The following is a 26,024-nucleotide window of genomic DNA, read 5'->3' on the forward strand; positions in this document are numbered from 1 at the left end:
AAAGTTTAAGATTCTCGGCATTGATGACCGAGTACATATGCATGTATGGTGGTAATTCAAGTTGAAAGGCATTATCACCAATTTGTTTGATGATCTTGAACGGTCCATAACGAATAGGCTTCAGTTTCTTGCCTTCACCGGTTAGCCGCTCCTTTCCAAGGTGTAACCATACTAGGTCACCTTCTTTAAAGTTACATGGCACACGATGCTTATCATGGCGAGCTTTATACCGTTGTTGAGAACGTTTCAATTGTGCCTCTACTTCAATATGAATCTTTCTGACTCGTTTGAGAAATTTTTTTTGCTCGAATATGTTCTTCTTCTTCTTTCCCACTTAATGGTTGGTCACTCATAGTGAATGCTAAATCAAAAGGACTCTGGGGTAAATAACCCAAACAAACCTCAAATGGAGATTTGAGTGTGGAACCATGAATTGCTTGGTTAAAAGCAAATTGTAAGTAAGGGAGACTTTCATCCCAAGTCTTTGGATGCTTTGAATTGTAACCCCTCAATAAGTGTACCATAGTCCGGTTTACAACCTCTGTTTGCCCATCTGTCTGTGGATGAAATGCAGTACTTCTTTTCAATCTAGTATCCATCATTTCCCATAAAGACCTCCAGAAATGCCCTAAGAATCGACTGTCTCTATCAGAAATAATTGATGTAGGTAAGCCAAAATACTTCCAAACATGTTGGAAAAATAACTTAGCAGCTCCTTCTCCAGTAACGGTCTTCTTGCATGGAATGAGAATCACCATCTTACTGAAACGATCTACCACCACAAACAAGTAGTCATTTCCAGACTTGGTTTTAGGCAATCCACCTAAGAAATCCATCGAGATACTCTCCCAAGGTCGGCTAGGTACTGGCAATGGAAGATACAGTCCTAACTTTCTATTGGAAGGCTTTGATGTGTTGCATAGAACACAACCTCGAATGTATCGTGAAACATCGAGATGCATCTTTGGCCAATACACATAGCGACGAAGATTCAATAAAGTCTTCTCAACTCCAAAATGTCCTGCTACTTTGGAAGTATGAGCCTCACGAATCCACTGCAATCTGTCGCCATATTCTGGAATGCACAATTGTGTTCCCTTGTACATTAGTCCATTCTTCAATTGGAACTCACTAGTCTTTCCTTGTTGTAGCTTGGCATATGCTGAGTTTAAATCAGTATCTGTGTCATACCCTTTGGCATATTCAGAAGGAACAATGGGTTGGATTTGCATTGCCACCAGCAATGCGGAACTAACTGGTGTAGGTGGTCTAGATAACATATCTGCCAACTTATTAGTTGTTCCTTTCTTGTACTTTATCACAATATTGAATTGTTGTAGGTAAGACATCCATTTCATATGGCGAACATGCTGCAACTTAGACTGTGTAGTTAAAAATTGAAGAGGTTTATGATCTGAGTGAACTACAACTTCTTTTCCCAACAAGTAAGCTCTCCAATGCTTCACTGCTTGATGCATTGCATACAGCTCCTTGTCATAAGTTGGATAATTCAATACCGATCCACTAAACATCTCAAAATGGTATGCAACTGGTTTCCCATCCTGAAATAATACGGCTCCCATTGCATAGTTTGATGCATCTGCTTCTACGTCAAATGGTTTCTGCAAATTCGGTAATGCTAGTACTGGGGCCTCTGTAATCTTTCGTTTCAACAATTGGAAAGATTCTTCATGGTTTCTCGACCATTCAAACTTTTGATTGGCTTTTCTAAGTGAATGTAAGGGTGCTGCAATTTGTGAAAAGTGCCGAATAAACTTTCGCAAATATTGACATGCACCTATAAAGCTCCGAACTTCAGTCACTGAACGGGGTGTAGGCCATTGAGAAATCACATGTACTTTCTCTAGGTCCATTTTCAGTTCTCCTCCACCAACAATGAATCCCAGGTATACGAGGTGTTGTTTCCCAAATTCACACTTCTTACCATTTAATTGTAACTGATTTGTTCGTAGAACCTCCAAAACTTGAGCAATATGATGAAGATGGTCCTCCCATGTGACACTAAAAATGAGAATGTCATCTAAGTATACAATGACGAAGTCGTCAATGAAAGGGCGGAGTACCTCATTCATCAATCGCATGAAGGTAGCTGGAGCATTACATAACCCGAATGGCATGACTAACCACTCGAAGAGTCCCTGCTTTGTTTTGAATGCAGTCTTCCAAGTATCTTCTTCATGTATGCGGACTTGGTGATAGCCAGATTTGAGATCAAGCTTAGTGAAGTAGTGTGCACCATGTAGTTGATCTAGTAGGTCATCAATCCTCGGCAATGGATACCGATTCTTAATGGTTATTTTGTTGAGTGCCCTATAATCAACACACATACGCCAGCCTCCGTCTTTCTTAGGCACAAGTAACACTGGCGAACCACATGGGGAGCAGCTAGGTTTGATGATTCCTTGTTCAAGAAGTCCCTGAATTTGCTTTTTGATCTCGTCAGATTCCATCAAAGAAGTACGATACAGACCTAAGTTTGGTAGAGGTGAATCTCCTACCAACTGGATCTCATGCTCTATAGCTCTCTGTGGTGGCAAACCTTGCACATCATGAAATAAGTCCTTGAACTTCTCCTGCAATTTTCCTATGTCTGAGCATTGCGTAGGAGATAAAGACAATGTAGACAATGTCACAGCTCCAGAACTTTGATCTTGTGGTCGAATCATCAACAAAACAAATCGCCCACATGAATTGACTAACCTCTTGGCTTGGTTAGCTGTCAGCAAATTATCTGTAAGCAAATTATTTGTAGCTTGAGGCTTGCAAGCGTTGATGTGGAACTCCTTCCCATCCTTCACAAGTCGATACTTGCGAAGCCTCCGATAGTGGATGGCATCTCGGTCCCATAAATATGGACTGCCTAATATGACTTGGCAAACATCCAAAGGAACCACCTCACATGTCACCTCATCGATATATCGATTGGTGACAGCAAATTTGAAGGTACATTGCTTCGTGATCTGTAAGTCAACATCTTTCTGAATCCATCCTAGCGGGTACGGCTTAGGATGTGGTGTGGTTTCTAAACCCACTTTTCTTACTAAAGCCTCTGAAATCAGGTTTTTCTGACTTCCAGGGTCAATGATAGCTTGTACAACACTTTGCTTCACCTGAATATTCACATGAAATAACTCTTCACGGTTGTATGTGTCTTCAATATCTGCTGGTCTTGTCATAAGGGTAAGTGTAACATCAGGTTGCTTCAATTCTGGAAGCTCTTCTGCTTGTTGTGTAGTTAAGGTGGCTTTTCTGTCATTTCTCCCCTGGTTGTTTTTCTCGCGCTTTGGCCGTAACTCAGGATGGAGTATCCAGCACTTGTCTTTGGCATGTCTACTGGTTTGACAGTGATCACAGTATACCTTCTGTGTCTGACCTTCCTTGCTCTGCTTCCCCTTTTTCTGCCAGTCAGTTTTGTTGACAGGTTTTGATCTGTCATCCTTCTTGTCAGTTCTTTTATTTTTCGCCTCAATGGCGATGGCCTTCACAGTAGCTTCTTCAATGGTGTCTACGGTGAACAATTTTAGTTCTTTCCGTATGTAGTCGGCAAGACCTCCGATATACTTCATGAAAACGTCGTAGTCATCGACGTCAATGTCCAGAACCATAGCTTGGTTGTGGAACTCTGTTGTATACTCTTGTACATGTTGTCCAAATCTTTGTCTGAAGTGTTGCCATTTATACCATCTTTCATCTTCATAGCCAACTGGATAAAATTGTTTTCTCAAAAGCTTCTTGAAGTTCTTCCAAGTCAATTCTGAGACATCATACCGTCTCTGATAGGACTTCCACCATGTAAGGGCATGGCTTGAAAGTTTCAAACTCGCAAATTTTATTTTTTGCACATTAGAATACTTATAAACTGTGAAATAAGTTTCTAATGTGTCTACCCAGTTATCTAGCTTTTCAGGATCAACATCTCCTTTATATATAGGGATGTCAACCTTAAAATCAATCTTTAAGGTATCAATAGAATTTTTATTGTCACCTGATTCAGCTTCCTTTTTCATTGGATCAGCTTGTATGTCGTCTTCATCTTCGCTATCCTCAAGTTTAGTGATGCGATCGCCATCATTAGATGTATCCTGTTTGTTTTCTCCAGTCATATTGCCTCTCTTGGACCTTGGCTTTCGGTGTACGAGCAAAGGACCCAAAAGTTCTTCTCCAGAAGCTTTGCATTGGTTGCGAGTTGAGACCATAAACCACCGTCACCCACTCGGATCTGGTGCTCTGATACCACTTGATCCAAAACTTCTAGTCGATAGAACTATGAATTTCTAGTTTATAGGAATAAGGGAATGAAAGGAATTTTAAGACAATTAGAGAAACAAAAGGAAGAAGCTAAGGAACTGCTTTGAGTTCTGCCTTTTTGAATTGCTTCCCTATTTCAATGAATAACTTACATATTTATACAAGGTTCGGTTGCTAAAATTAACTAAACTAAAATAGTAAATTCTTTTAAGCCATAAAGAATGAATGGCCTAAAATCTTACTTAATTTGAACCATTAACTTTTTATGGTTTATAACAATTCGTTATAAACCATTAGTTTTTATGATTTTAAATAACTTAATAATATAATATAATATAATAAATTATAATTATATTATATTATGTTTATTTTTGTTGGTAGATCCTCCTGGATGAAGTAGAGTTTCTTCCCCCTTCCTTAATATTTATTTATTTAATAATGAATATATAGCTTTGGTGCACAACATTAGGGACTGGAAGAAGACAAATAAAACAATAAAGTACTATGTGATTATTCTCTTTCCTTGAAATATTTGGGATTTGTAGTAGTTATAGTGTTTTCTGACTATGATGTTTGAAATATAAATGGGCTTTCTTTTAAATCTTTCATTGTTGCTTGTGTGTGGGGTTGGTTTGGAGATGAGATGGCGCAGCAAAGAGAAATTTGTGTAATTGTGTTTGTGTATATTTATCTGCACATGTATAACAACAATGACATGATGATGACGGCGATTTGTGGACTCGGCGTGTTTTTCTAAGAGTTGGTTTTGTTTTCACTCTCAATGTCATTCCTTCATTTTGTTTTGTCTTTTAACTCTAGAAAACATACGCATGAAACTTGAATTTTCTTTTTTCATGTCTATGTCCCTGAATTTGGCTGACTTTCTTTTCCCCCTTGTTTTTTTGCTTTTGTTTTTTATGTGCAGCTCTTTTGAACTATAAGTTGGGTCACATTATTTCTTTTACTTGATCAAATAAGTCTCTCCAAAAATTGCAACCAAAAAAAAAAATTGTAATGGCTCTAAGCTGTAGGATTTTCTATTGAAAGCCTACGATAGTTGTTATATTATAATTCTGGAATGTATTGAACTCTGTGTTCTAATATAAGTATGTCACTGAATCTTGTTTTTCTGCACAAAGTTCATTTCAGTTAATTTGAGTGCCAAAAAATTGAGTTCTCATAGTATTCAAATTTCTTCATTACATTCAATTCATTTCTTGGTATTTTGGGAGGAAGTAAGAGAGATTTGAATGATGTTTGTTCATTACTCAAACAATTTCTAATTAGAAAGATGTGCTATGTATTGATCATATAATCTTGTTTTCCTGTAGGATCTTGAAAACAAATTAACATGTTATATTAATTTTTTTTCACAAGGTAATTTGATTTTATTCACTTAAGTATTTTTGTTATTGGGTGCTTTTTTTTTATGGAGTAGGGAATGCATTGAAAGAGAGGGAAACAGTTGCAGAACAAAGACTGGGATTTTGGTAAAGATACAAGAGAAGGAGCGCATTGGACTGTAACGATTGAAGGGAGGAAGAAAGGCTTTGCTATATGTTGAGTACATAACTAGGAAGGAAAGAGAAAAGGTTGATATTAGGAACCATGTAATTCAGGTATCATCTATGGATGTGGTAGAATTTGTGAGCAATCACATGTAGTTCCATTGTTTCTAATTCTATGTAATAAAATTGAATCTTCAATTTTTATGAAAAAAATAATTTTTGAGTGCACATATTCGTTAATAAAGCATTATAATTAGTTTTCTGGTTAAAATCGTTGTATAGAATCATAGGAAACAAAAAATTAAAATGTAACAGCTTGAGAACTTATCTGCGGCGGAAAAGAAGTTTGAATTAAGGCCGTGGGCCAGGCTTTACCTACTTGTACTATGGGCATTTTCTAGTTGCCTACTCAGTTATGCCATGATCTTTCAGCTATGATCGTACGTTACTGGTGGCGGAAAGAAGGGAGAAAAGGCATTCATTGGCTGTGTTGGATAAGCTCTGTCAACACTACTACAAAAATAGAAAAAGACAACTGTAAAACAATGACGGAATAAATAAATATTGTCATTGTGTTTAGAAAGACTACGGTAATAGAAAATCGCCATGGACTTAAATGCCTCAAATATTGAGATCCGTTGGGGTATTTTTAAAACACGACGTCTGAAACTTATAAAGCGTCGTCTTATTAAACATGTTTTCTCTTAACGTAAACTCTTAACCCCGAAACAATGACATTAGGTATGAAGCTACCGACATAGAAATTTAAGACAACATTTTACCTAGACTGTCGCCGTGTTAACTGGTAGTTAACCAAGACAAACTCTTCTTAATCAACGTCGTATAATTTTATAGGAATCCACGTTGGTAGTTTCGTAATCAGAGCCATATTAATGTCATATACCACGATTGTAAAAATAAATTTATCAACATATGACGTCCACATGTACTACGAGGGTTATTATAACATTACTGTCATTTAGAGTTATAGCAAACCACAACACTAATAGCATAGATAACGACGTCTAAATGTAAAAATATCCATGTCGCTCTTTTACTATGATTCAAGGTTAGTCACCTTAACAAGATTTTCTTTATAATTAGGCAGTAGCTCAAAACTATTTAACCTCTCCTCATTTTCTGTAGGGATCATTGGGTCTTATATGGATTCATTATAACAAGTAAATGTCAAAAAGTGGCGTTAGTAAGGACATCATGGACAGATTTAAACCCTGAAAGAAGGTACCTTGGGACCAACATGGGAAGGTCCTTATGAAATTATCAAGGTCTGCTGCCCAGTCACTTATCAGCTCTGTGATCACCATGGCAAACCTTTGCCTCATCCATGGAACGCTGATTACCTCAAGTACTACTATAAGTAAACATACCTAGATCCTAGAACATTATGTTTTCTTAGACTTTGGTCTTGAGCCTTGACTCGACCATCTTTTGTACTTATTGCCTTTCAGCACCAACTTAATGAAAACGCCTGACCTCAGCTTATTTCTACTCATTCTTACAACTTCAATTAGCAACAGGCATAACGGGAAAAAGAAAAGCATGTTATCATACAATCACAAAGGTAACCCTGCCTTATGGCAGGGCAATATCCATACAAAACATAAACAAGTCTAGAACAAATACTAAAGTTACATCATAAACATAAGCAAAAGTATAAAGCACTCAAGCATCAACACGCTGCTCTGGCATCTTCTTTGCTGCCGGCTCTGCCTCGGAAACCGCCTCACTACCGCCACCCTCAGAACCTCCACCTGCCTCGGCATCCAGGGGACTCACAGCATCTCCAAAAGAAGGGGACACAAAGAGCAACTCCCTACCATAATGAATGGGATGAGGAACACCACTAGTGTCAAAGTTTATATCCAAGTCTGAATTAAACCTCGCTACCAGCTTCTCTCACCCGAACTACTCCTCGACCATTGCATCAAGCACAAGGTTCTTGAACCCCTCAGAACCCTTGTACTCCTCGACGGCCTTGGCACGAGCCGCAGCTAGCTCCTCCACATTCTTCCTCTCCGCCTCAGCCTTTGCCTCCTCTACCGCCTCCAGGAATCGAGACGTCTCTTTTAGCTCCTGCTCTAGCCTCCCCACCTTCAGCTGAAGTACGTTCCTCTCTCGAAAGGCAGCCTGAGCTTCGGCAGTAGCGGCCTTAGCTGTCTCAGAATGGTGTCTAGCCAAAGCCACCTCCTTCTCCGCCCTCGCCAAAGTGAGGTACATATCCCCAAAGGCCTGTAAAATGTACATTATCATAAGCTAGACTTAACTTCAAAAACGAACAACTCAAAAGTTAACCAAGGTGCTAGGATACTTATATTGGCTGCAGAAAGGACCGACTTCTGGACTCGATCCGAGAAGTCCGTAGCCTTGGTCCAAGCGAGCTCCCCCGCGTCAATCTTTACCCTGGTCAGGAAGGCATTCACAAGGGGCACTTCCTAGCGATGCATCGCTAGGTCACCTCCTTCGCCTCCAGCTGAACTGAGGCAAAGCCTCTGTCCTCGGTACCTGCAGGAATAACTCTTTCAACTCAAGCGGCAGCTTCGGTGGGGGATCCAGGTCAAAGGGCAGTAGCACTGTTCTACCCATGACATCATGGATGAATGTCTCAAGTCCCCTCCGCTTCTTGTCCAGCTCCGCCCGCATACCATCATCCTCTTGCCGAGGCCACTTCTCAGCAGCACGCCCCTCTGCTCCTTCGGCAGTGCTGGTCGCGCCCTTTGCCTGAGCCTTCTTCGCCCTGTTAGCCTTATCTCTCTCTCTCTCTCTCTCTCATCTCTCGTAGCTTCTATTACCTCTCCACCGGATCCACCACCACCACCTTCGGTGAGCCCTCCACTGTGACCACAGTCTTCGGCACCTCGGCCATTGCAATCACCAAAACCAAGTGACAATTAGAATATATACAAAGGCAAACATACGAAGGAAGGAGAAGAAGATGAGAACTTACTACCTTGAAGTAGTCATGACTCTAGCCGAAGCCCTAGCATCACTATGTTCCTCGCAGCCCGCCTCTCCGCAGAGATCACACTCCTAACAAACTCAATCTCCTCCTCCTCCTCCTTTATGATCGGGAGACACTTCACCGAGCTTGCACAACACCAAAAAACCATTAGTCCCCAAACCTTCGGCAAACAAAGACACATACCAACCTATGCACAATTAAAGCACAACTAAAGCAAGAAAAGACAAGGACCTATCGACTGAAACTGCATAGGCACGTGGCTGCTGACCGCTGTCCCCGGCCAACACTCCCAATCTCCAAAGGCAAAGAACCACTGGTTCCTCCATGACTTCTGTGAAGATGGTGCCCCCCAATGAAGTACCCCCTCTCATTTGCCTTTCGACAGTTTACCTTCACCCAGCCGAAGTTACCCTACTGCCTGGAGACAGAGTATAGGTGCATGAATTGCTCAAAAGACAGCTCCCCTAGCTTTGCCGGCCACCAAGCTATATACACACCATGCAGGATAATCCAAAAATTGGGGTTGTACTGCCCCAAGGCATAGCCTAGCCTCGCCAGCATCATTTGCACCCAAGGATGCAACAGTAGCCTCAAACCATTCTTATAGATGGCTGAGAACACCATCACGCATCCCTCGGGTGGGTACCTGACTGCTTTAGTTAGTGTTAGCAGCCTCAACCACACACAGTCTGGAATCTGGAAATCTAACTTCAGCTGCTCCAACTCATAGAGGGTCAACTTGTTCCTCTTCGATAAAAGAACCCCCACTGGCACACTAACACCACCACCACTGTACCAGACCCAGAAGCCTTACCCCGCCCACTTGAACTGACTTCCGAAGCCTGTGTTATACCCAAGACCCAATTGGCAACAGCCTCTAAAGATGTATAGTTTCTCTGCATTTCTCGATAAGCTTCTCCCCCCCTTCCCAAGAGCTAACTGATTGTTCTTCCTCACCCACCTTACTCTTTTCCACTATCAGTCCCTCTACCAAGCCTTCAGACTCGGTACTCCCACCATCCGTACCCAAGGCTTCGACATTCTCTAAGTCTTCCCTACTGAAGGCATGGGGACTTGGTGGACTTCGACTTTCTCTTTCAGAATTATTAGACATCTACGAACACAAAAATACAAAAACTAATGGGCATGCGAAGATTGTAAGCATGTTCCTAGACATGTTCTACAGTGTTCATACAAATTCATCTACATTCTTCATACATTCATACAAAATTCAACATCAACATGCACTTTTGATCCAAAAACAAAGTGGGAAACAAGAAATACCTTATTATCACCGCCGGAAATTGCCTTTGCTGCTGAAAATATCTCAGGAAATCGCTTCGCTAGCTGGACACTTGCTGAAAATCGCCTAATCGGAAATCGCCTAGCTCCTCTACCAAATTCTCGAAAAATTTTCAAGTGTCATCCCTACTCCACTTCTCTTTCCTTATATAGACGCCCAAATGACGCTCTAGAAGGCGAACCGTTGCCAAAACCCTAACGCTTGGAAAGACTCCTCGATCCCCACAAAAACCTTTGAATTCTACTGACACGTGGCAACTCGCTGACGTTACCCCTAACGTTCGGCACACTCCGTGCCAAATGCGCAAGGGGACTCGCGTGAGACACGCTCGCTGACATCACCCCTACCGTTCGACACCCTCCGTGTCGAACGCCCAAGGGGACTCGCAAGCGTGTCACCTATACCATTCGGCACCCTCCGTTCTGAACGATCAAAGGGACTCGCAAGCGGACCTTCGCTGACGTCACGTCTGACGTTCAGAACCTTCATTGCCGAATGTGTAAGGTGACTCGCAAGCGACACGCTGACGTCGCAGCTGCCATTCGGCATCATTCGTGCCGAACGTGCAGACCAAATCCTACAACCAACACCCTTCTGTATAGTGCCCATCTTCGACACCCCTCTTTACCGAACCTACATATGGTTCTTCAAAAAAAAAAACAAACAAACAAACACACACACATACAACACAACACAAGTGCCTTCTCGCTTCCGAACTTGGGGGACTAGGGACTGCCCATGGCACCCGTGATGCCAACATGCTCGGAATGATTATGCAATATTTTTACAAGTTCCCAAAACCAGAAGCCCCTTCTCGATTGACAATTTTGGAGACTACTGTTTATACCATAATCAACCGAGCATATTCGCCATCAAGCGACCGACACTTAGGATGGGAAATACGCTAAAGAAGCACCTGGGCAAGCCCTTAGAAAACGAGTGATAGCACCTCTTTCTTAGCCTACTGAAGGAAGGTCCCCTTCCGAAGCGGTAAACACTTGTTAAAGCTCTCTACTACATAACCTAGAGCTATGGACACGTGTCATCGCCACGACGATTAGCACAGAGTCCTACTTCGAAACTTTGTGCAAAACTTTTATTGTCACTTCTCTATAAATAGGGAATAGTGCCCAAGCAAAAAGGGTAACTATTTTCTCACATTTAATGTTACTTTGCCAAAATTACCACATATGGCTGACTTATGCATCAGAGAGCCTTCGACAGGCACCACACTGGTGTCCGAAGCTTGACGACTGCTTCTTCCTCGTCTTCTGCAGGTTCTTCCAACTCAAAGATTGTCTTCTACGATACCTGAATCGAATCCCACGCCCTTGGAGAGAGTGCATTTTCACCTTATTGTTGTGCGCAATTATTGCAAATACACTTCTAAGAATAGTTAAGAACTTAGACAGAGGAAAGAGAAAAAGTCAAAGAGAACTTGGTTAAACTGTTGTACACGGTGCAAGAACTCCAACATCATATGATTCATTGTAATGGGGCCTTGTTCGTTGAAGATTGAATCCAAGGTATTTTGTATTCAACTAGATGATTGCTTTGGGGCCCGGGCAATTCTTATTTCTGAGGGTTGTAGAGAGAAGAACTATCATATCTCACTTGATTTGGGTGGATTTGCTTGGTTAAGGGCTCAGCTTCGTGAGTTACTGAAGCTGGGTTTGTTTAAACCCAGTCTCTTTTGCTCGTATCATGGCAAATACTATCAGTTTTGGATAGAGACACAAGTTAACAATTCTGGTTGCTTCTTGAGATTGTCAAAGTGTGTTAATGGGGTGGTGCGTTCTATGGTGCTTCCTAAAGGAGTAGAGTCGTAGGGTGGAGAAAATTGGGGGATTGTCTTAATGAATTTGTTATCGGTGGCAATTTTATCAAGGCAAAAGTGGTAGAGTTTGTTGAAGGTAGAGGTGTGTCGTCAAAGTCATTCTTGGAAGCAGCAGGTGGAGTTAAGGGAATCAGAAAGTATGGGCGAAAGCTAGTGGGGATATTGAGAGGGTTTGTGCTCATAGTTTGGAGGATTCGGGTGCGTTGGATTCTGAATGGGGTTTGGTAGTTGTCCTGGAGTGAAAGATGGTGTACCAACCTTGGACTCTCATTATTGAGGCCATGTCAACTAGGCTTGATAAAGAGGTGAAGCTATTTCAGTTTCTGACCAACAAAGCCTTCATAAGATGTGAAAAGAGAGGTGAGTTTCTAAAATTGACTCGTATAGGTAGGCTCTTGATCCAGGACTTCCTTGAGGTGGTTTTGTCCAAATGGGAGCAAAGGCCAGTCATGTAGGGGATGAAGATGGTGAGCTAAGGGGGTTGGCTGGCGATTACTAGGCTTCCTCTTCATTACTGACCTCCTCTATTGGGCCTTTTTGGCCAAGCTCCAAGCGCACGAGGAATACTAATTATGGAACCCATCGTGGTAATCGCTTAGGTAAAATCGTGGTAATCGCTTAGGTAAAAAGCCGCCCCCTAAATCTGATTCTAGATTTTTTAAGTCCTTCGGGGTTGGTAATGGTGCGAGCAAAGTTCTCAAACGATTGGATCCATCGGAATTTGGCATTAGACTGGGAAAGGACAACCTCATTAGGGATTGTGAGGATGATGTTATTGACGTGAAAGATGGTGCAGTCTCAGTTTCGAGTAAGGAAAATGTCATGGAGAAGGAGGATCATGACATACAAATTATGGGAGACATTTTCAGTCAAAAGATGGCCACTTTTGAGTCAGATCAGGTTTTTTCTTTTCATGATAATTCTCCATCTAACATTTCTTTGATTGCAGGGGAAGGTTGTAGTGGCGTAAAATAGAGTGGGTTTGATTTAGATGCTTCTAAGGAGAATTATTCCACGGGATAGGGTCCTTTCTATTTCTGCCCTGGCAGTTTCTGCTGGAGTGCAATCTATGGTGCAGTCTTGTTCTCGGGCCACCTCTATGGTGGAATTGCATGAGGGGTATTTAAGTCCAAAGGGAAGTCTGGAGGATCTTGTAGATTATATGAAGTCGAAATGAGATTTAGGAAAAATAGAGGTCATGATCCCCTAGGTGACTTTGTGGTCAGTATGGATGTGAAATTGCCAAATGGACCCACGGAGGAAGCTAAGAGTAAGAATGGAAATGTTTCCACAAAAAACAAAGGCAAAAGGGAACTAAAGAATCTAGAATTTGGTGTTTCTTATTCAAAAAGGGAAGCTTTGGAAATCAGGGATTCAAAGGTGATTAATTTTTAATGAAAATCTTAAATTGGAATGTTAGGGGTCTGGGCAATAAGAAAAAGTTGAGGGTGATTAAGGAGGTTCTGGTGAGTTGTGGCGCAAATGTCATTGACAGAAGCATTGTGGGAAGCATTTGGGTTTCAAATTTCAAGGACTGGGATTTTCTCCCTTCTTGTGGGAGTTCTAGTGGTATTTTACTTATGTGGAATACTAAAATCTTCTCGGTTAAAGAATTTGTCGCTGGTAATTATTCTGGGTCCGTCGATTTGGTGGAGCCTGATGGTAGGGATTGGTGGATTTTGGCAGTGTATGGGCCTAACAACCCAAGAGATAGAAGAGCTTTTTGGGAGGAGCTTGTGGCTCTGTCTGCGCTGTGTGGTTCTCGTTGGTGTATTGAGGGTGATTTTAATGTTGCTCGCTACTTGTCTGAGAAGTCTAACGGTGGCAAGGTAACCAGAAGTATGAGGGTGTTCAATGAGTTTATCGGCGAGTCGAATTTATGTGATCCGGAATTGTTGAATGCTGAATTTACTTGGTCAAATATGAGGGAGAGGGTTATTCAGCATAGATTGGATAGATTCCTCTTCACTCCTCAGTGGGAGGAGTTGTTTCCGAACGTTAGATAGTTGGCCTTTACTAGACTGACTTCAGATCTGACCACTGTCCAATTTTGCTAGATACTACCCGCTTGACTTGGGGGCATTGCCCTTTTAGATTTCAGAATATGTGGTTGGAGCATCATTCTTTTAAGAAATGTTTTAAAGAGTGGTGGGAGGGGGTCTCGGTGCAAGGGTTGGAAGGCTACAAATTCATGTCTAAACTAAAAGTTGTTACAAAGAAGATTTAAGGAGTGGAACAAAGTTTCTTTTGGAGACGTCAAAGCTGAGGAGAAAAGGATTGAGGAGAGAATCAGAGATCTTGACTCATTGGATGAGAGTGGGAGGTTATTACAAGTGAGGCACGTGCAAAGGGCTGAGTTGAGATTGAAATTTGAGGAGGTGGTCTTTAAGGAGGAAACCATGTGGAGCCAAAGGTGAAGGTTGATTGGGCCAAATAGGGGGATGGTAATACCAAATTCTTTCACCAGATTGCCAATGGGAAACAAAAAAGAAATTTAATCAATAAGTTGGAATTGGGAGATGGTAGTATTACTCATGATGAAGGGAGTATCGAGCGGGAAATTGTTTCCTTTTATAAGAACCTTTTCTCTAGTGATGGTGCTTCGAGATAGCATTTGGAGGGCATCGAGTGGTGCCCTATTACGGAAGGGAAGGCTAGGTGGCTTGAGAGACCTTTAGAGGAGGGGGAGGTTAAGAAGGTTGTTTTCGAGTCTAGGAAGGATAAGTCCCCTGGTCCGGAAGGTTTTTCGTTAGCATTATATCAACAATGTTGGGATATTTTGAAGGAGGATGTGATGAAGGTTGTTGAAGATTTTCATAGATCAAGGATAATTAACACCATTACTAACGAAACTTACATTTTCCTCCTCCTAAAGAAGCTTAATTCAATTCGTGTTGGAGATTTTAGACCTATAAGCTTGGTCTCAAGCCTGTACAAATTGATTGCCAAGGTTTTGTCCCATAGGCTAAGAGATGTGCTTGATGATACGATTTCATTAGTGCAAGGGGCTTTTGTGAAAGGGAGGCAGATTTTGGACGTCGTGCTGGTTGCGAATGAGGTGGTCGAAGAATTGCAGAAAAATAAGGATATGTCGGTTTTGTTTTCAAAATTGATTTTGAAAAATCCTAGGATATGGTGGATTGGATTTTTTTTGGATCGTGTGCTAGAGCAAAAAGGTTTTGGGAGTGTTTGGAGGGGTTGGATTAGAGGTTGTGTTTCGTCGGCCAATTTTTTTGTCATTATTAATGGTAGACCGAGAGGAAAATTTGGAGCGATGAGGGGTTTAAGACAAGGTGACCCTTTGTCTCCCTTCCTTTTCACTCTTGTGGCTGACGTTTTGAGTAGGTTAAAAGAGTCGGGGAGAGGGGCCTTGTGGAGAGTCGTAAGGTTGGGAGGGATAATGTGGAAATCACTCATTTGCAATTTGCTGATGACATTATTTTCCTCTTATTTAACGAGGGGAATTTATTGGGAGATTCACTATTATATCCTATATAAGAGCCCAAATTATAAAATAAAAAAACCCATATGAAATGGACTTTAGAAACACACCCAAAGTCCATTTATAACATAACAAAAAGGCTTTTAACTTCTTTTAAATTACAAAACTGCCATTGATTTCTTAAAACAAACTCAACCCCAAAACCTCATAAAAAAAAAGCCCAAAACAATCAATAAGGCATCAAAGTAATTTAATAATCAAAATTAAATTTAATAGGGCCAACTGTTATTTTTTGGGTTTTTTTTGGTTTGTTTATAGAAATTAAATGGTGTAGGATTTATTTATAGTTTTAGTGCTAAGAATGTGTATATGACTAAATATTTCTTTATGCAATTTGCTTACACCTTTAATGCTTGCTCTTTGGGTTAAACGTGAATGGAGCTAAATGTTCCATTGTTGGCATTAATTCTCTTGCAGGGTTGGTGGAGAGCATGGCCTCTGAGTTAGGGTGTTGGCCACATATGAAATGGCCTGCCCCTTGGGCATAAGCCTAAGGCAGCTTGTTTTTGGGACAATGTGGTAGAGAGAGTTGAAAAGAAGATAGACAGTTGGAGGAAGGCGCTTTTGTCAAGGGGGTAGTTTGACTCTCATTAATTCTGTGTTGAGTAGCATGCCTATTTACTATGTCTTTATTCAAAATGCCTTCTTTGATGGGGAAGAGACTAGATAGGCATTTGAGGAATTTCTTCTCGGAAGGTTCTAAAGAAGGGAGGAAGGATCATTTGGTGAAGTTGGATGTGGTGACTCAACCTAGAGAGTGTGGTGGCCTTGGAGTGGGAAATTTGAGGTTGAGAAACGAGGCGTTACTTAGGAAGTGGTTGTGGAGATTTCAGACTGAGACTGGTTCCCTCTGGTATTCTGTTATTCAAAGCATTTACGGTTTGAACGAGAATGATCCGAAGTGTGCGATTAACGGCTCGAGTCAGAGCCCATGGATTGCCATCTCCAAGGGGATTTCTTCTTTCCCTTTATCTGTCGTTTCAAAGTGGGTAATGAGGAAAGGGTGAGATTCTGGAAAGATGATTGGGTGGGGAAGTCTTGTTGATGCTCAAAATGGTCCGGCCAAGATTGAGTCCAACTTAGTGATGAGGTGTGAGGGTGAGTCTTCAACAGGGGAGATGGCTAGGACCTTCGGTAAGAAGAGAGCCTACAGAAGACAAAGTGGGAGAAGTAGTCGTTAAGCTTCAGGCACCGGTGTGGTGCCGGCCGAAGGCTCTCCAATGCTTAAGTCAGCTATATGAGGTAACTTTGGCATAGTAACAGTAAATGTGAGAAAGTAGTTACTCTTTTTACTTAGGTACTGTTCCCTATTTATAGGGAGGTGAAAGTGGGAGGTTTGCACAAAGTTTCGATGTCGGACTTTGTGCACGTCGCTATGGTGGTGACACGTGACCTAGAGATTAGGTTCGACAATTAGGGCCTTCGGCAGGTACTTGGCACCTCGGAAGAATGTCTGCCTTTGGCAGGGGAGAAGGCTTATCTGCCTTTGGTGCTAGTCGTTTTGAGTCTGGATATGCTCGATTGATTATGGTGTAAACAAGTCTTTTTTTTCCTATTTGTATCCCACCTTTATAGGCTATTACGGTACCACAATGCCTCGATTGCTAATGTATGCATCGACGACTCCTTGCTCCCTTTGAGTTGGGATTTTGGGTTCCATAGGAATCTTAGTGATACCGATGTGGATGAATTGTCTTCTCTTGGTTAGAATCGCGTCGGTTTCATTGTCTCCTCTTAAGTGTGGACTCCTGAGTCCTCAAGTGTGTTTCCTATTAACTCCTTTTATAAGCAGATTTTGAATATTCACCCGATTTCTCTTCCCTCACTTTTCCTTGTTATTTGGAAAGCCAAAGTTCCTCCCAAGGTTCGTCTGTTAGCCTGGTTAATTGCTCATGGTAAGATTAATACTTGTGATATGATTCATAAGAGACATATCTCTCTTTGTCCCCTAGTTGGTGTGTTATGTGCAAGTGTAACTTTGAAAGTATGGACCATTTGTTTCTACTGTGCCCGATTGCTGTAGCTTTGTGGGATTGCCTCTTTTTTGAGCTTGGTGTCTCGTGGGAAATTTTGTTTCTTGTCGGGAGCTTGCTATCATCTCTTTGGCCATAAGACTCGAAGAGATATCCTGGGTAGCAGCATTTTGTAGGTTGTTTTCTAGGTCATCTAGATGGATAGGAATCATAGGATCTTTGATAATGTGATAGGCGATGGGATATTTGAGCTTTGGGATAGGGTTCCGTTTTGGGGTTCTTTGTAGGCTTCTATTGTGCCCGAGTTTAGGGATTAGAAAGATTCACTATTATACCCAATATAGGAGCCTAAATTATAAATAAAATAAAAACCCTATATGAAATGCATTTTAGAAACACACCCAAAGCCCATTTATAACTAGGGCTCGTCAATGGGCCGGGCCGGGCTTTAAAGAGGAGAGATAAAATATTAGGCCGAGGCGGGCTGGGTTTTTTTAGAAAATTCAAAGTCCAAGCCTGGCCCATGAGTCAGGCTTGAGAAAGCCCATCGGGCCGGGCCTAAACAGGCCCTACTTCATTCAAAAAAAATCATAAACTTAATCATAAGGGCATTTTAGTGCAAATTTGAGATTAAACTCATTTAATTCCAATATTTTCACATCAAACCAAATTCATAAAACACCCAATAAAGTCAAAGAACTTATAAGATTTTCCACAAAAATAATAATACCAAGTATTATTTTGGAGGTTATTACATAATTAGATCGTAATACGTTTTAAGAAATAATTTTTAAAAATAATAAGTATCCAAAAAATATATTTTTAAAGGATGGTATGAATAAATATGCAAATATTTGGTGATGTGTTCAAGAAAAGCATGATTATATTTGGTGGTACAATTATGTTTCGTGGTATGATTATATTTGATGATGTGATATGTTGTTCATCTTATTTATTTATATATATATAATTATTGAATTAATAATTAACACAAATTAATGTGCTCATCATCTAATTATAAACTAGGAATGAGTAAACAAAAGTAAATGAAATTAAACAAATTATATATGTGATTTAAGTGATATAATCATAAACCTAAACTCTTATTTATACATAATTATATATGTATGCGGGCCTAACGGGCCGAGCTGGGCTTTTATGGGCAGGTCGGGCCTGGCTTTCTTGGGTTTAATCGGGCCGGGCCGGGCTTCGAACACCCAAGCCCAAGCCTAGCCCAGCCCAAGACGGGCCGGGCCATCTCAAAGCCCATAACGGGCTGGGCCGGGCTTTTTTTCAATGGGTCGGGCGGGCCCCCATCGACCCATAAGCCCTTGGGCCAAATGATGAGGCCTATTTATAACATCACAAAAAGACTTTTAACTTCTTTTAATTACAAAACTGTCATTGATTTCTTACAACAAACTCAACCCAAAACCTCATAAAAAAAGCCCAAAACACTCAATAGGGCATCAAGTAAGTTAATAATCAAAATTAAATTCAAAAGGGCCAGTTGTTATTTTTTGGGTTTTTTTTTTGTTTATTTATAGAAATTAAATGATGTATAATTTATTTATAATTTTAATGCTAAAAATAGGTATATAACTAAATATTTCTAGAGATTACTCGTTACACCTAATCCGCCTGGATTGGAAAGCTGCAATGTACTGATCTTGGGTTGGGTGTTCAGGTTTGTAGCTGTCTGGAGTCTGTCAGCTCTTTGTTTCTTTCTCTCTTTCTGGTGGTGTTGATGGATTTCTTGTCCACCTGTTTCACCTTTTTTTTTTTTTTTTTTTGGCTGTATTTGGATGGTTTCTTTTTAATTGAATGTTTCTTATAAATAAAAATAATAAAAAAGTGTCAAAGAGAGAAATTATTAGGAATCCACTGAACATGGGAAAATCATATGAGGAATTTTTTGTTAGTTTCACAAAGTAAAAACTATTCCACTCTTATATTCGTTGGTATTCTCTTATTTAGTCTATTTCACAATATTTTTATTTTTGTAATCAACGATTTTGTAATAATCAGTTGATAATCGACAAATTTCAATTTTTTTACGTTAATTCAATTTGGTTCAATCATTTAGCTTACATATATATATTAGAAACGATAATCTATTTTAAGTATAGTTGAATATCGTCTGACTACTTAAAATATTAATAAAACATTAAAACCCTGCTTAAAAAAACTTAAATTGATTAATAACTCCAATTTTAAAATTAAAAAAAATCAATAGAAGACTTAGCCTCCCATTGCCTGACCAAAACAACCACAACGGCCACCACCGCCCTACCCATCAACCCAAATCGTCATTGGCTAACGGTTTTACACACAAGGATTAAATTGGCCAAATTAAAGTATATGGACTAAATTGGCAAACATGATAAAACACAAGGACTATTTTGACATTTAAGCTTAGTTTTAAATATGTCAATTTGATCCATGTAGTTTTAAATATTGATCTATTCAAGGGCACAATACAAATTTTGTTCAAATTCCTTCCAATTCTATAACAAATTTTATCAAATCTCGTGCTGAAAATGCAACGAAATTAGGAATAATTCAACGGAAGTTGCAGCATGTCCTTGAATGTCTTGAAATTTAAAATTATAAGAATAAAATTAATATAAATCAAACTACAAGGATCAAAATGATAAAACCAACAAACTACAAGAACTAAAAGTGACTAATTACCTAAATTTTAACAACATTTGGCTGAAAACAGTTTATAGAAACCAAAATTGGCCTTATTCAAAAGAACTTGTTTGCCCCCAAAGTATCGGTTAACAAAGGAATTGTAACCTATTGAAACAGTTTTTTTTTTTTGGGTCGAAAAACAGTACTAATAGGTTAAGCTCTCTCCCAAACCAAACAATGCCCATTCCTAATTATCGGTAATTCAATAAAGGGTTAAATACTTTTTTGGTCACTGGATTTTACACGAAATTTCAATTTGATCACTAAGAAACAAATTTTGCCAAATTGGTCACTGTATTATCAAAAGTTTACAATTTACAGACTTGCAGTTAGTTTCCGTTAAGTTGTTTGGTCAAATACCTTTTTCGTCACTAAATTTTGCATGAACGTTCAATTTGGTCACTGAAAAAAAGATTTGTTAAAAACCATGCAAATGCGAAACTTTATTTTTTAGTCAATATGTGTTGACATAGTTAGGGATTTGAATTTTTGTGAATGCGTATGATAATGCTTGGCATTATGATATGAACCTTTTTGAAAAGATTGAGTTGCATTTTTGTGAAACTATTATTGAGATATGAACATATCTTTTCATGATATGATTTCCCTTTTTTAGCCTTAATTGATGCTACACCAACCATAAATGTTAAGCCTATGAGCATCGTATGCAAGAGCATAGTATTTACTTAGATTTTAGCTCAAAAATTCTCAATGATCAATTTTTGTGTAAAACCTTGTGAACAAAAAGGTATATTTAATCCAAAAACTTAATGGCAAATCTATAAATTGCAAACTTTGATTAATACATGAAACAATTTAGCTTTTTTTTTTTTCTTTCTTTTTTTTTCTGAATGCCCAAATTGAAATTTCATGTAAAACACAATGACCAAAAAAGTATTTAACCCTTCAATAAATATCCTCCAGAATAAAGAGTACAAATACAGGCACTAAATTGCTAAATTAGAATTTGACCCAAAAAAATTTGCTAAATTAGAAACACATGGCTAAATTGGCAAATAGGGCAAATAAAGAAAGAATTTAATGCTAGTATAAACGACAGGAATAAATTATGCATATATGCATTCATACTTTCATATCCGATGGCACTTTTCTGGAGAGGAATTGGTTGGGAAGGGGGAATCCACCGCCACTGTGGTGGGAACCCATTGGCCTCTACGACAATACTTGGGTTCAGGGATTAGGGCCTAAACCAATATCTTGCTCATATATCAAACGGACTCCACACTTCTTCACCTCCAAGCTAGGGCCTAAAGTTTTAAATAAAAACTCAAGCCGACGACAGCTGTCTTGCCATGCAGTTCCAAAATGTTCACAGCCTACAAAGGATAGCCAAATGTGATCCGACTCAATTTGGCCTAATTCTGGGCTGCAGCCAAAGAAAGGACACCAGCCGCCTGAACCCAAATTGTTGGGTTTCACTTCACAACGAAGGCCATGTGCAGTGCTATAGGTCTCTTGCTCATACTTCCATTTACCAAGCAGGTTACCGGCAGGGATACGTCGACCGAGACCAAAAACAGCACACAAAGCATATCCTCTCCAATTATTCTTACACCAGTCCTCAGGTAGGTCCATGCTTACTCCAGACCTCGCACTTCGATCAATGAACCACTCAGAAATTTCACTGCCAGGAATTATAGTTTCAAACCTGTGTCCTGGATATGGGATTCCCTGCACCAAAGAAAATTGTGAAATAAACAACTGGTCATGTGTGTGTCTGTGAGAGATCTTGAGAGAGAGAGAGAGAGAGAGCACCTGAATGAATCTCGTTAACAGTGCAATTGCTATATTGTTGCAGCCTTGATTCTTAACCAATTCGGAGCAATTAATATAATTGAAACACGATGACAGCCTTTCCAGTGAATTACTCCCTTCTGAGCCAACACCGAAGTTCACTTTTGGTGAAAGGTCCGGCATTTGCTGAAGAAGCTTACAACTTTCCAAATTCAAGCTGTGAAGCTTAGAAAGCTGACTAATGCTTTTGGGAAGACTCAGAAAATTGTTTTTACTTAGATTTAGAGATACTAACGAGAATAGGCAGGCAAGATTTTCCGTTAATGTTCCCTCCTGAAGATTACAGTCACTGAGGTTCAGTTCTGTTAAAGAAGACAAACCAGAAGTAGAAATTGGAAACTGCAGACCCACTAAACGTGTCCGCTTTCTGGGCATCGATAGATAGTTGCAAGAAGTATTTTCTGACTCAAGTGGCAGCCCTTTACATCCACGAAGGGATAAAATTTTGAGATTTTTCATAAGGAAAATGGAGGATGGTAGTGTGCTTAAGGAGGTACCGCTCACATCAAGTTCCTCCAAACAATCAAGCTGTCCCAAGCTTTCTGGCAGTTCTTTAAGTTTAAAGCAGCGACAAATGTTGAGACTTTTGAGGGAGCTCAACTTGCTAATGTCGTGTGGAAGACACTCGAGATAATAGCAATCTCTTAGATTTAGTAAAGTAAGGCCAATCAGAAGTTCAGTTGATGCAGGTAATTTTTCTATAGCAGTCTCATTTAAAGAAAGCTCCATCAAATGTTCCATAGGTTCAGCAAATTCTGGAATTTTCTTAATTCTTGAGCAGCTAGAAAGAATAAGAATTTCAAGGCATTTCGTTTCAATCTTATTTGGAAGACTTTCAAGACTTCTGCATCCTTTAAGATTCAAGACTTTAAGCCTTTTCAGCCCAGCAATAGAGTGGTCGACCACCGCTAATTTTGTACAACCTTCAAGAATTAAACTCTCAAGATTTGGAGTACCTGTAAAATCTGGGGTCATGGTCAGGTTCTGGGACCAGCTAAGATTGATGAATCTCAGCTTCTCCAAGCACTGTTCAAAACAGAGAAAAATAATTAATTAACAAAAATAGAGTGTTTGGGTGTTTTGTCAAATTTATCCACACACACCAAAAAAATAAAAAAAATAAAAAATAATAAAAAATAATAAAAAATAAAATTAATTAAATAAAAATAATCTAACCTTTTCTCCATTCCAAAGTTGTTCAATGCTGCTATAGCACAAGTTAAGTTCACAAAGCTTCACAGGTTGAAAACTTTGAGGGAGAAACTTTGTAGGGTACTCACTCCATTCGAGAACTACCAAGGCATTAGAAAGAAATTTGGGGCCTTCAGTCATATGCACATTACGAATTTGCAGAAACCGAAGATTATGCATCTTGGAGAAGGCCTCTGAGTTGCACCGTACCTCTTCCAATTTAAGCGAGTCTAAGGCTATGCCTTCAACTGCATCTGTTACCTAATAATCAGGAATAACAGGAGCAGTTAATGAAAAAATCTCTTAAAGTTTTGTAGTATGTCAAATAAAAGGATTCCTGCACTCACAAATAATAACTAGATATAACAAAATTGAGAGATGATAAATTCGTTTAACTGACTTTCCAATCCATATTTGTACCAATTTCTTACCTCATTATTTACGAGTACATGAATGATATCCTCTGGAAGCCACAACCGACTACGTCTGCCAGGCTCGTCGCGGCATTCTCGACGAACAATATCCCAACCTAATTCTTGTATCAAATCATGCATCCACAATTTTCCTCTCGAGACAGTTACTAGAGCTTTTTCAATCAGAACTGGTATACCAATGTTTGGATGGTAACCACAACTTTGCAGTATTCTTGTCACACGATCTATGTCCTCTCCTTTAAAGAAGCATGCAATGTCCAAAAATATTTTCTTATCTGATTCCATTAACCCATTAAAACTTATTTTAATCACATCAACAATTCTTCTGTGAACATCTCTTTCTTTAATCAGCCTATTCAATACAATTGTCCATTCATGTACACTTTTCATACAAAGGAACGAACCCAAAATCTCAAGAGCTAATGGAAGGCCATTGGCATATTTTAGAACATTCTTGGATAGTTCGAGATACTCTTCTTTAACCTGGTAATTCTTGAATGCTTTCCAGCTAAAGAGCTTAAGAGCTTCATCATCAGTTAATACCTCAACGTCATGTATTTTGTCCACTCCAAATGTTCTCAGCAAATGCTTATCTCGTGATGTTATGATGATTCTACTCCCCAAACCAAACCAACTACGATTACACAATGCTTCCAATTGTTCTAACCGATCCACGTCATCAAGAATGATAAGAACCATTTTAGCACGTAGTCTATGCCTTATTACGTTTTTTCCCATATCAGTATTCCGTATATTTACATTACTTTGCAGCAAGTCCAAAAGAAGTTTTTCTTGTAAACGAACTAGACCTTGCTTTTCAGTTACCTCTCGAACATTGTTAAGAAAGCTGCAAGCTTCAAACTTGTCACGTATAGTATCAAACACCACTTGTGCAAGAGTTGTCTTGCCTATTCCTCCCATCCCCCATATCCCTAAGCTATGAACATCTTTACACAATCCAAAGTCCAAGTATGAAAGCACTTTTTCCAAACGAGAATCCATTCCAACTAAAGCCTTGGATACATTAGTGGTTGTTTGACTAAGTTTGGCAATCCTTTCTACAATATGTTGAATAACTTCAGGTTCACATCTGCAAAGAAAAATATATAACGATCCTATAATGGTTGTTTGATTAAGTTTGGCGATCATTTCTACAATATCTTGAATAACTTTGGGTTCATATGCAAAGAAAAATATATAACGATCTTATAAATATGGTCTGCAAGTTAGCTAGAACCAAATGAGTAATCCGTTCTTCTACCCGGTTCTGTTAATGGAGGCTGAGACATTGAATTAGTTGGTTCTTTTCAAGAATCAGGTGATGGCGCTTCACTTTATAAATAATAAAGCAAGAAAAAACAAAGAAGAAATAAGAGATATCGTATGCCTATCAGTCATGGACAACAGATCTCCTGAATGCTGGCCTGTGGAGGAGAAAAAATAAAGGAAGCTGCTCAAGACACAACTTTGCCATGTTTGGGAGGGGATCGGATTTCTTAATGGTACTCCTTGCTAACGGAGGATGTTAGGTGTAGGGCTTTTGTGAGTTTTGGTATGAGTTTGTGGGGTCTTCAAAGTTTGGATATCAATTTGAAACGACACCTAACGTTCAGGGGTTTTATGTAGATTTTTTTTTTTTTCCTGATCAACCAGAGACGGGTTTCGGGTATCAAACTTAGAACCTCTACGAACATTTTCAATTTTTCTTTTCATAAAAAAAAATAGAAGAAAAAATAGAAGAAAAAGAAGAAGAGAATGACTTAGTACGAAGTATGAGTTAGATAATAAAGGAATTCATTAGCTTCTTCAATTTTTTTTTTTAAAAAAAAAACAAATAAATAATGAAAACAAAGCAAAAGAGGGAGAAAAACAGATCCAGAAGAGTAAGTTTAGTTTACCCCTCTCGCAAATTCCATCCGGCGAGATTAGCTACTACAGTAAGTGCAGCTCTCCACCTTTGCACCCTCTCTGGGTCTCTAAAGCGATCTTCCTGCCTATGGAAAGCCTCCTTGAAACTCCCTCGTTGTTTGCGTACGTCCGATGGATCCACATCATAAAAGACTGGGAGTATCATATGTCCACTCCTCCCTTCATTACATTCTACAATCTTGCTAAGCTCGTCTAAGCACCATGTCGAATCGGCGTAATTTCTTGAAAAAATGACAACTGCACATCTTGATTCTTCAATTGCTTCCAAGATTTTTACCGGGATGCTTTGTCCCCAGTTAGATTCTACATCCCTAAATGCGAATAGACCTTTCTGATCCAAAGCAGTATGTAAATGGTCTACAAAATTCTTGCGAGTGTCCTGACCTCTAAAATTGAGGAAGACATCGTATGTCCATTTAGGGTCCCGAGAAGAAGAAGAAGAAGAACTATATGAGGCCAATAGGGCGGCCATTGAAGGAGTGGAAGATGATCGGTTGATGGCGAGATTACCAAAAAGATGTGTGCAAGCAACGGATCTGAGAATGGCAATTACACTAGCATTTGTTCAATTATTTTTAGCTGTTGT

General features: G+C 39.6%; 1 protein-coding gene across 1 annotated transcript; it reads right to left on the reverse strand.

The window, feature by feature from the left end:
- LOC18785889 (TMV resistance protein N) lies at positions 21,133-26,024 on the reverse strand. The gene is made up of 5 exons (XM_020556273.1): positions 25,408-26,024; positions 23,507-24,599; positions 23,061-23,336; positions 21,846-22,910; positions 21,133-21,761 (listed from the first exon to the last, which is right to left on the reverse strand). Exons 1-5 carry the CDS (start codon positions 25,908-25,910, stop codon positions 21,261-21,263), a joined length of 3,438 nt encoding a protein of 1,145 aa, XP_020411862.1. The 5' UTR covers positions 25,911-26,024; the 3' UTR covers positions 21,133-21,260.

This window comes from Prunus persica, chromosome G2 (assembly GCF_000346465.2).
Source record: "Prunus persica cultivar Lovell chromosome G2, Prunus_persica_NCBIv2, whole genome shotgun sequence".
NCBI classification, from domain to species: Eukaryota; Viridiplantae; Streptophyta; class Magnoliopsida; order Rosales; family Rosaceae; genus Prunus; species Prunus persica.

What these genes read in the sequence shown, in the direction of transcription:
- LOC18785889 (XM_020556273.1), bottom strand. Translation starts at nt 25,910, where the DNA reads ATGGCCGCCCTATTGGCCTCATATAGTTCTTCTTCTTCTTCTTCTCGG. An exon ending in GGATGGAATTTGCGAGAGGG is followed by an intron (nt 24,600 to 25,407) that starts GTAAACTAAACT and finishes TTTTCTTTGCAG; the next exon opens with ATGTGAACCTGAAGTTATTC. An exon ending in TGTTAACGAGATTCATTCAG is followed by an intron (nt 21,762 to 21,845) that starts GTGCTCTCTCTC and finishes TCTTTGGTGCAG; the next exon opens with GGAATCCCATATCCAGGACA.